The 12,175-nt window shown below is 35.3% G+C and overlaps 1 protein-coding gene across 1 annotated transcript in view; it reads right to left on the bottom strand.

Moving 5' to 3' along the window:
- Positions 1–12,175, bottom strand: part of CNTNAP4 (contactin associated protein family member 4) — a 202,679-nt gene that overhangs the window by 53,273 nt on the left and 137,231 nt on the right. Inside the window, exons 8-9 of the mRNA XM_058826085.1 lie at positions 9,572–9,833; positions 2,928–3,074 (exon numbers count right to left, since the gene is read on the bottom strand). Coding sequence (XP_058682068.1) covers positions 2,928–3,074; positions 9,572–9,833 — 409 coding nt within the window. The remainder of the gene's footprint in view (positions 1–2,927; positions 3,075–9,571; positions 9,834–12,175) is intronic.

Below are 12,175 nucleotides of genomic sequence, written 5' to 3'. Positions count from 1 at the left end.
CCATCTTTGTAACTGTAAAACGTCCTGAGTGGTCACATCCCTGTACATCTTGATCTAATCACACTTGTTTAGAACAGAAGCTTAGACTACATACCATTTGGTTATCCACACTGTAAGAATCTAATATTGTGTTTTATTTATTGTCTTACTGGTCCTGAAATGCCTTATTCACTGATTGCCAAATAATTAAACATTTGCAGTAAATAAATTAATTGCTTTTATCCTAATTTGATTTAAACCATGTTCATTGAGCAGTTTTTCCCAGTGGCATCTAAACCCTGCACTACAATGCTTAAATGCTTTTTATTTGTCTTTCTTCCAAGGGGTATTATTGTTTCTGCAATGGTGCACAAGGGTCATCCTTTGATCTTAGTCAAACAATACTGCATTCTGGTTCACAGCATTTGAAGACCTTCTTGTTTCAGGATGTTAGGAAGCAGTGAGTTTTAAGACACTTTTTTGTTTCAGAGAGCTAATGGGTACTTTTGAAGTCCTGTAAAGACAGTGGAGAGACTTATGATACAGGAAAGCAAAACGACAGTGGAAACTACTAAATATATTCAAATGACTGCACAACAACATAAATAGTATAGATATATTTTTTGAGAAATATAGAACAGAAAATGAATTAAAACTGAAATGTAACAAGTTAATAGATTTTCAGTGTGTATAACTGCTCAGGAACCAAACTGTTCAAAATTGTTATCATGTTATGTTTAGAAACATGTTATCATGTTTCTAAAGGCAAACGTTTATTATCTACTCAGTGTGTTGCTTTAAGAACAACATATATGAGAACTTGCAAAAGTCAAAAAAGAAGCACAGAAAGTTTTCAGCACCACACACGATTTGACAAATCAATTACAGGTCTAACCACATGCTTTACAACATTCTAGAGTTGCACGGCAACATAAATTCTGTAATTTCAGGTGAAAAATATGATGCTCATTTGACAATGAAATATTCAAGTAAATAAATAAAGAAGCGAAAAAAAAGTAAAGGCAAGAGAAAGCAGGAAAAGTTTATAATTTTTAGACATAGCTGTTTTACAAAATGGTGTCTCAGATGTTTTTATTTGTGTTTCTTTTTCAAAAATTGTCTTCTGTTAGAGGAGAGACAAATACCATTAAGATTAACAAATACTATTAATTAAATTGTGTTTCCTTACAATTGTACACTGGATATTAAAGATAAGAAGAAATCCTTTAATAACTAAATTTATATTATGTGCTTATTGCAATATTAAATGATCTCATTTTCCCTTATTGTTGCAGTGAGTTATTATTACAAAAACTGAGAGCGGTTATAGATCCTTGATGATGGCATGACTAGAAATTGTGCTGACATACACTAAAATATTTTCATGTTTATTACACATTTTCCTAGTTAAGCATACACATTTCCTACAAAATTTGTATTCATTAAAACAAGTAAACAAATCACCATGTCCCCAGGACACGTCCCCTGAAAGGCTGATACTCATACTTTAACAAACAGCACAAACACAGTAAATATTCATATAAACTTGGAAAGAAAGTAAAAATGCATTGTCTGCATTTTGACAGTGGTATATAGCATAAAAATTTAATAAAGAGTTTTCTAAACTCAGAAACCCACTTCTACCATTCCCTAACTTTGTATGAGATGTATGAGCTGCAGATTTCAGCGATAAGGCTGAGATCAGAGAATCTGGGGGGTGGATATGCAATTGGTACTTCCAGTGCTCCTGGAATTATTTTGTCCTCTCCACACTACAAAACAGAAATAGAAGTGCCCTTGTACAACTTAATTAAATATGCTGCTTTTTGTAACTGCCCACATCCCTTCTAAACTGTTCATCTGTGCCATCAACCCTGCAATGATGAAAATAACCTAATCAGAGATCTGGGAATCCGAACCGACATAGAAGGGTTATTCAAGACTAATATTTTGCATCTTTCTTTGATTTCGCTGATTATTAGTCAAGTCAAGGGGTAATTTTAGTAGAATAGGGTAGATGCCAGATGGGATAATTCATGTGAATGCTCATGTAGCATAAGAGTATGCCTGTGAACATGAAATTTATTTTAAACTTATGTTTCAAAGGAAGTGATCTGTGGACAATGACTGGGTCCATACTCATTTTGTGTTCTGTATACAGCTCCTCAGTTATCAGTTTTCTCAGAAATTTGAGAATTATTAATAAATAATAATTTAATAATTCAACAATTAATGTTTAAAAGAGAGGAAGCATTAGGCTAATAACATACTCAGGTAATGTTTATCATTGCTATTACGCAGTCCATTCCCAAAAAACTACATGAATAACAGAACAACCTGTTCTACTCTATCAGTAACAATACATGCTACTAATGACATAGTCTCTTGATGATAATGGCTGTTCATATTCCTAGAGAAATGAAGACATACGTATACATATACATATATATATATATGTTTTTAGGCACAAATTATATTCCTCAAATGTAGAAAAGTTATACCACTGTGGTTAAAAAAAACTAAATAAAAAGGTCTATGTATCACACAAAGAGGGTATTTACACAGGTAAGCATAATCTTAAGGTGAAAACTTGAAGTAATTCCAGTGAAGAGTCTCCAAAATGTTCATTTTGCAGAACATTAAGTCTGCAGCAAGAGAAAGCTTTGCATGTCTGTTTGATTTCTAGCCAGACTATATTCAATTACCAGAACATGATACAAGTCATGACAGTCTAAAATGTGATCAAGGATTCAGGGTGGTGTTTTATTCTATCAACACGTTAAATTTTGAAGGAAACTGAAACTAAAAACATCATAACAGTTCCTGAACCAAGCTGGGCAAAGAAGACTTGAAGCAAGCCAAACAATTATTTTAATTTGATTAGATATTTCAGGAAAAACTGATGTGTAACTGCTGGATACTGCCATTATAAACAAACAATATTTCACCTCCGAAGTAGAACACATCTGAATAAATCTGCAGAGGTATGAAGGCATAAGCAGATGAAGTCACATCATTGTCCACTCTTAAACTGATACGATTCCTTTTGATAGAGAGAGATACAGAATGCCATTGGCCATTATTTAATCCAGCACCTGAAAGGAAAATAAAACCCCCAACATTAGTATAACCTTCCACTTATTGTTACATTATCTAAATGTTTTAGAGGTAAAAGGAGAAGGAACAAGGAGAGCAACCATAGCCCACATAAAATCTTCAATGGGAAAGAAATTAAAAAGAACTTTATTAGCACAAGCATCTTTTGTGAAGACAGAACCTTGCTACACATTTGATAAATAAAAAATAAAGGTACTTCAGTGAATAAGTCTTAGTTGTAGTAGTATTGTTGTAGCCTAATTACCTGTAATACATCTATTTAAAGTAGTGACTGTGAAGAGTATCCTCCCAATCCAGAGAAGTTATCAATAAAACATCATTGTGATAGTCGATACAGTATTTAACACATAATGCATATTTATATTAGACTGTTACAAAGGATTTATTCATATTTTAAAATAAAGAGTAGTCATTATATTACAATATGGCAAAATAGCAAAACACTGTAGAGGCTTAAAGCTTTAGTAATCATCATGTCAATGTCACAAGACAATTTTGTTTTCAGCTGATTCTTTTACTGGACATGCACAGGAAAATATTTTGATAGTTTAGCAATGACCACAAATTTACATTACCTCTGGCTGTGTAGGTGATAGATGCCACAAAGCAATAAACCTATAGCCCTGATTCTTGAAAGCACTTATGTACACATAAATAAATTCTACATAGGGCAGCAGGTAACCACATTATATTTAACAAGTGCTTAGTCAATCTTAGTTCTTGAGTGTTCTTCAGACCAGAGATACTTCTTCCAGTGAAGAACAAAAAATACAACCTTTAAATTAGTCACAGCTTTTATTTGACTGCAGAGTGACTATAATTTGTGATCTGTGATTTCCCTGTTGAAATTTCATGTATTTATGTACTCCTCTCTAGAACATGTTGTATATGCTGCAGTATCAGTCCATGAGTTAAGAGACTTATTCAAACAGAAAGAAAAGAAATAGAAAGATAAGTAGATTCAAATAGCTAAATTATAGAATAACTAGGACTTCTAGATTGTTGACTACAATAATCTAAATATGAGGTTGTTATACAATGAAGAGATAAAACCTAGAAGGACATTGCAAACTCAGATGAACTATCACCTAGATAATATCTCCAGTATATTTAAGATAATTAAAGATTAGTTCTATATACATTTTCTCTAATTTTTTCTTTACTTCAATCAGCGTATTTATTAGGGAACACATTACAAGAAATCCTAAACATTTTGCTTGAGCCCCCGCCTCTCACATGTAGGCCAAATGATTCAAGTTCTCCTCAGTCACATCTCTCTAATACATTATCTTTTCCTTTATAAATCAAAGAATCATAGAATCATATAGCATTTTGGGCTGCAAGTGACCTTTAAAAAACAATTAGATCAATCTTCTTCTTTGCACGGACTTTTTTTACTAGATCAGGTTGCCAAAACCCCCATATAATATAACCTTGAACATTTCCAGGAGTGGACATGTAAATATAACATGTTTCACTTTAGAATTATTATCTCTTGCTCTGCCACTACAGATCATTGGGGGAAAAAAGAATAAAAATCTTTATTATAGGCCTTCTCTTAAGTATTGAAAGGCCACAATGAGGTCTCCCTAAAGCTTTTTCTCTTCCCAGGCTGAACAATACTGACTCTCTGCGCCTGTCCTCATGGAGACATGCTCCAGCCCTCTGATTATTTTCATGGCCCTACTCCAGTCTCCCTCTAGCAGGATCATGTTTTTCTTGTGTTGGGGACCCTAGAGCTTGAAGCATCGAGGTCTGATCTACCAGCACCCCCAAGCTCTTCTTGGCAGGCCTGCTCTCAATTCCTTCCTCCCCCAGTCTGTACTGATACTGGGGGGCATTGAAAACCAGGTGCACAAACTTGCATTTGGCTTAGTTGAGCTTCATGAGTTTCACATGGGCCAATCATCAAGTCTATCAAGCACCCTCCATTTTCAAATCTATAAAGGATTGCATTCCTTCCCTAACACAAATCAACTGCACCGTTCAGGTTGGTGTCATCAGCTAACTTGCTGAGGATACACTTGATCTCACTACCTATGTCATTACTGAAAACATTAAATCCAGCAAAAAACTGTCACTTTATTTTACTTGTTACAAGGATAACTGCTTTTAATTTTTATTTGTGCATCCTGCTTCAGTAGCTTCTTGTTCTGGTGGGTAAACCATATTCCAAACCTTGCAATATCTGACTGTGAAGGTAGGTGGGAGTCTGTCCTAACATAAAAAGACTGGTATTTCAGACCATCAGAAGTTTTGGTTACTGGAAAATTAATAATACGAATTTTGCACTTTTTGGTTTGTTGATTGTAATTCAGCTTACCGTCCTACTGTATAATTTTGGAATGTATATTTTATCTCCCCTTTTTAGAGGCTGGCATGATTAGAGATATTCAACCATGTTCATGCAGCTGAAGATAAGACTTCCTAGAAATCCCTTTTATTAAGTCTGAGAACTAAGGAATGCCATTGTGGGAGCACAAGACACTCTGAAGAAAACTGTTCATTTTAGCCCTTGAATTGAGAACCTTGACTAAATTCACATTTGCTTGTATGGAGCTTGTGTTGGAGTAGTACACCATCTAAGTGGAAGAGGCCAGTGGACTACTAACATATCCCATCTGAAACTCATGTTGTCTGCTGCTGTACTATGAGTTAGAAGAATGCTTAACCAGAAACAAGTAGGAAAAACAAAGCAATTCATTTTTTTAATATATAATAAGGTAGCTATTAAACAAGATGTCCATTTATCCTCATTAGTTCCATTAAATCTAAGTATTAAAATAGGGTCTATGTGATATCTTGCAGAACAATGATACCCGACCTCAGGAACACATTTATAAAATACAATGTATAAAAATTATTAGAAGATCAGTGAGAAACAAAAAAAAAAAAGTTTAGAGGATTAGTCTGAAGTATAACAATGAAATCCTATTATTATTAACATCACTTAATTAAAAGCTGCATGGAAATTAAAAGCTGCATAGAAATAGAGGGTCACAGAAGAAACAGAGTAATAAGATCTAAAATTTACACATACTGTAATTCAATTTGGTCTCATAATTCAAAACAAATTAACTTTGTGTTGATTTCTCTTTTTTCAAATTGATGTTATTTCTTTGTGAATATTTGATGTACCACTTGCAAAAGAGGCTACAAATGAAAGATCTTAAGCAACCATTCCGCAAAAGAAAGAATTTATAGAACTTACTATAACATACGTAATTACTTATGAATTAGCATGCCATTCTCCTTGGTTTTATATGGTTAAAGAAATTCTTAAAAAACACAGGATAATTAATTTAAAACTTATGCACAAAGAAATATGCTCGGATTTAATTATCAAATATTATGTATGTGTGTGTGTGTGTGCGCGCGCATGTGTACGTGTCAAAGCCAGGTCATAAGTCCTTGCCTGTAGGGGAGCAAATCTTCTGTCCAACCATTCATAATTTAATTACTCAATCTCCAAATGCAGACTTGAATTGCTTCAGTGATTGCTACAACAAACACTTCAAAAACTCAAGGAAAAGTTTCCCATATGGTTTTGTTAGATAAATTCCTTCTCAGAAGAGAATAAGATGATTTTGCTGTAGTTTTTGCCTTCACAAAGACGAACACAACTCATCCTGTTAGACTTTATGAACAGAAAGCTTAACCTAGCATGAGAGCATTAAATTCTGTTTCAGCATAGAATGTAAAGATTTATTTTGGGATGCTTACACTAATATTTTACCTATTGCATTGCAGCTTTGAAAGTGAATAAATTGCAGCATGTGCAAGTCTACCTACAGCTGTTAAAAGTGCCACCACCATCAGCCAGTCTGTTAAAATGACAGTGCATGGCAACAGTTTTTTAACATACATCACCTAATTGAACAGCAATTGAAACAGCTCCTAAAAAGCCAAATTCATCACTGCTAACTATATACCACTGACATTCTTACTAAGAAATTGACATTTTCAAATGGTAAGCCTAGGGAAATCTCTTGTCATTAAAGCGGTACTCGTTGTCCATCAGTTATTTTAGATAATAAAAAATAGAAAGGGCTGATCCCATTATCACCCACAGGAACAGGATCAAAGTATTTATGTAAATTATCTGTGGTTGTTAAAGGCTTATAGTCTTTTCCTGAGTTAAAATAATCAACGGTTTAAAACTTTACTTGTAATCATTATGCACCTGTAGAAACATAATGAACTTGGCAATTTCTTCTCTATCTCACTCTCTTATCCCTTCCCTTCCCTTCCCTTCCCTTCCCTTCCCTTCCCTTCCCTTCCCTTCCCTTCCCTTCCCTTCCCTTCCCTTCCCTTCCCTTCCCTTCCCTTCCCTTCCCTTCCCTTCCCTTCCCTTCCCTTCCCTTCCCTTCCCTTCCCTTCCCTTCCCGCACCTTCCCTTCCCGCACCTTCCCTTCCCGCACCTTCCCTTCCCGCACCTTCCCGCACCTTCCCGCACCTTCCCGCACCTTCCCGCACCTTCTCTTCCCTTCCCTTCCCGCACCTTCCCGCACCTTCCCTTCCCGCACCTTCCCGCACCTTCCCTTCCCGCACCTTCCCTTCCCGCACCTTCCCTTCCCGCACCTTCCCTTCCCGCACCTTCCCTTCCCGCACCTTCCCTTCCCTTCCCTCACCTTCCCCCACCTTCCCTTCCCTTCCCCCACCTTCCCTTCCCTTCCCCCACCTTCCCTTCCCCCTTTACCCTACATGGACATTTTCATTTATTAAGAGCCAATAAAGTCAAGAATCAATATAAAAGAAACAGGAGCACGGAATGACGATTAAGGAGACCTCATACTCAAATCCAGTGGTTGTTTCTTTGTCCTTCTTGGTTCTGCTTTGCTCCCTCTGTCTGCCTTACACTGCCTAATCAATTTTGAGAACAATTTAGATCAGTTCATTCTTATTTTGTCTTTATACTCATTAGAAGTAGTTTGGCGATTTCTCACTGGTTTATCATTACATACCTGGAACTAACTTGGCTTCTTTTATACTGATAATATTCTGCTTTGTGAATATGAAATGGAAAATACATGCTTGTGTATGGGTCAAAATAAATCAAAGATCAAGTGATGTTTTGGATATCATAAATGAGTTTTTGCATCCAAATTCACCATTGCTTCTACAATATATTCTTCCAGTTATTGGACTCTCGTCATCTTTATCCATATAGACACCACTCCAACCCCAGCCTCAATTTCCTCATACTCCTTGTAACCCCTTTTATCCACCTAATCTCTATCGTGCAGTTTTTCCTGTCTTAGAACTCAGGATATCATATCACATCATATAATCCATCTACAAGTACAGGGCAGAATTTAATTTGTTTGCATAAATAATGAGAAGCTCTAAGGTAGCTGTGATACATCAACTGCCAGAGAATACTACAATACTGATGAAGTGCTGCTAGGTGATGGTGATGATATTATATGAGATGTTACTGGATCTCAGCATTTTATAAAAAGTCTTCAAAAGTGGAGATGATGTTTTTCTGTCCCAGTCTCATATTTCCTGAAAGATGGAGATTCCTGACTGGTCTTGTTCTCACATCAAGTGCCAACAGCACTCAGGAAAACTGAGGAGACTCTTTGTGAAAGAGTCCCATTCCTGCCAGGCAGAGAGAAAGTTAAAACTGGAATCTACTTAGAATCCCAACTGAATATTCTCTAACATGACTGTGTATCACTACAGTTGCTTCATCCTTTTGTCTTGACATATTTGTTTGCCAGGGCTAAAATTACTCATGAGAGGACTAGAAGGTACTAACATTCTGAAAATATGTTTTACCCTGTGGGATGCCTAGCAGTGCACTACCAAAACTAGATGATCTAGTCTTAACTCAGTACTTAAATACAAAAGTGACCCTTTAGCTCTCAGGTATTCATTTTCCTAAAGTCCCTTTTTTTTTTTACCATAGACTCGAACTTGCCCCAGTTTTCTGAAATACAGTCTGGTATTGGACATCCACTGTCCCAGTTTAATGGACATCTCTGCAATTGAAAACTCTAAAAAATAATAGATGCCATATTTATAGTGATGCACAACTTTAAAAAAATTAGTTTCTTAATACCTTTTGAAAGCACTGACAAATGGCGAAAAACATCTTAATGGCTTAGCTTGACACAGTAAGAGACTAAATTTCTTACACTTCACAACTGAAAAATCTGCTTAGATTTCCCAGGTTATACTCATGAGCTGTACATATTGTATGCATGTTAAGCTAAGGACTCAATTTTTCAGTCTATATTACTGCAAGTAATTTCTGCTCACTCATGGGGAAAAAAAAGAATAGGTATGTTTGTGGAAAAAGAAAGCATTTAGAAATAATTGGGTATAAAATTCCCACAAGTAAAGCACAGCTGCACACAAACTAATCATAAAAATAAGTCAAGAAAGCAAGTACTAAGTAAATAAGATTTAATTTTTTTCTTTCTTTCATGCATAGAAACCTTGGAATTTTTTTCTTCATTTTTGTTACCTGCAGCGATGTCACTCATTACTCTTCCTGTTTTATGAAGATTGATTTTGACTCTGCCATCACTCAAATATAAGAGGAATCCACCTGAAGACTGGTGCAGTTTACTGGATAATAGAAGTCCTTCCTTGTTCCAAGTGCGAAACTGAAAACTGACAAATACTTCATCTTGCCCTGATGTGCCTGGCAGTGCCAGGAAACTGCTGGAGCTCAGAAATGTAACAGGAACCACCTGTGGCTCTGAACAAGAGAAGGACATATTGCCCTAGAAAGAAATAAAACAAATATGGCATTAGGAACAATCATGAGAACTTCTCCATGGAAACTGCAGAGTTTCAAAACATGGTGCACAGTACTTGAATGTATTAGTCTAAAAATCAAACACGAACGTCACCAATTTGAGAAATGTTAACACAGTTGTCTGACCAGAATAGATTCATCTGCCTGCACAAAGAGTGGCAAGGACCTTTGAGGGAATGATGTAAGATCCTAAATTAGGAGGCTGATTTAATGCTACTTCAGGAGTTAGAAAGACCTGCTTTGTTCCTAGTTTGGCTCAGTCTCAATAAGCATTAGGGACTTGACAAATTCTTCAGTGACAAATAAATGCCATGCCACTGACTGCATGTAAATGCTTATGTAGGTCTAAATGCTTGGATGAAGAGAAAAATGAGCTGGCACTCATTGTTTAAGATGGTGTTACATTTAAGAAAAAAATAATTTCCAAATTAATGCAATTGGAGATGTCCACCAACTCCAGTATTTGTTTTCACAAACAGAAAAATTCCATATATAAACCCTTGCTACTTAAAAATGCACAATACTTATTAAATTAAGAGGGAATATGTTTTCAAGCAAGCCCATATCGACTAGATGATGAGTTGGATTTATGCACCCAGCATTTATTTTGTGCTTACCTTCCTTTGAAATAACTGTTTCTTAGGTAAACTTGTGGCTGAATTAATTGAGAAACTCTGAGAGTAACCTGCATCTGTACTTGTACTGATGCAGATAAGAAATCTGGAATGGGAATAACACATTTTTTGCATCTGATGTCAGAGTTAGTTAACACTTTATGGTGCTTGATAGTAATACATTGGGCATTCTGATCTAATGACTTGCTGACACCATTTGAACTATAACTAATTTGTTCTGGAAAAAGATTAATAAAGAATAATGGTTTTGGAATTTAAAGTACACTTAATTTCTGTTCAACACTATGAGGTATTAAACTTTTGAGCATACATAAAATTTGACCACACACTAAGTATTTTAAAATTAATTAAAAAAAAAAAATACTTACTAGTCCCTGGTGTGGCAAAGTATTAAAGTTTATGGGTTTTCATTTTCTTCAAGGAAAATATATAAATAAGTAAAAGCTTTGTCTTATGAACTCAGCTGTATTGAAATGAATAGTCAGCTAAACTGACACATAGTAAAAAGGTATTCATCAGAATAATAAACCTTGTTAAATCCTAAAAGCTGGCCATTTGCAGATTCCCCCAGTAAAGTGCCTATTTAACAGGGATTCTTTGGTAAGAGGTTCTTTCTATAGTATTTACATTATGAAATGTAGCCTAAATAGTTTTGAAACTAGCACAACAATTTAAAACATTTGACATGAAAATAATTAAATTTCCTATTGCAGATAATTTCATAGATCCCTTTCCACTAGTCCACCCAGAGCCTACTATAATTGCCCATTCCCCAATATTCATAAGCATCATGGACAGAATAATATGCAGAGATACCAGCTTAGTTAATTTTGAAATATTTCAGGTGAATTTCACATGAGAAGAGATGCCTCTCATCCATTTCATCTATGACAGAGAACCAAATTTGATTCTTCATATTCTGAACAGAAATCCAAGTTAAAATATTTGATCATGAAAGCATTTAATATATTTTTAATTATTCTGAGCTGATTTCTATCATGCTTTTGCATTTCTTGCTACTAAATAAGTACACGTTGCAAACAGAGATGACCCTTGTACTAGGGGAACAAAAACGTCAAAACCAACAGGAAAGGACTTAGTAAAATTTCTAGAAAGCCTTTTGTAACACAAAGACATTTTTTTGTTATTGGAACTGTTTCCATAAAAGGTAGAAATTTGGGTAATATGACTGTTGACCATGTCACAATAAATGCATTAAAACCACCAACCTAAACTACAGGTCTTCAGGCAAAGGTCAGTATAAATTGGAAAACAGTACTTATCTATCAAAATTATAATATTCTGGACAAAGCAAAGTGGATCAGTGTCCTCAGCAATGGAAAACTTCTAAAATGCACTGCTGATGTTATTAGCCAGGCACATATTCTTATTACTCTGGTACAAAGCCAATGATTTGATGGTTTCTCATGCATCTTGTTTCTCATTGACTTTTTTCATCCAGTTAGATAGCACACAACACTGATATCAGACACAGCTAAGTATCAGCTAAAGACCTCAAGAATAAAATGTATCCTGCCTTTTCTATTAGGGTGAGTCTATACAGCACAAAATGAAAAATAGCCCGACTTGGTAATTACTTAGTTTTTCTTCCATTACCTAATGGAGATTTTACTAGAAATGTGTGCTAACAGATTGAATTTGAAAGTGGTTG

Source organism: Poecile atricapillus, chromosome Z, assembly GCF_030490865.1.
Source record: "Poecile atricapillus isolate bPoeAtr1 chromosome Z, bPoeAtr1.hap1, whole genome shotgun sequence".
In the NCBI taxonomy this organism is placed as follows: Eukaryota; Metazoa; Chordata; class Aves; order Passeriformes; family Paridae; genus Poecile; species Poecile atricapillus.
The sequence above is the reverse complement of the archived record's forward strand: the minus strand, read 5'-3'. Positions and strand labels throughout refer to the sequence as shown.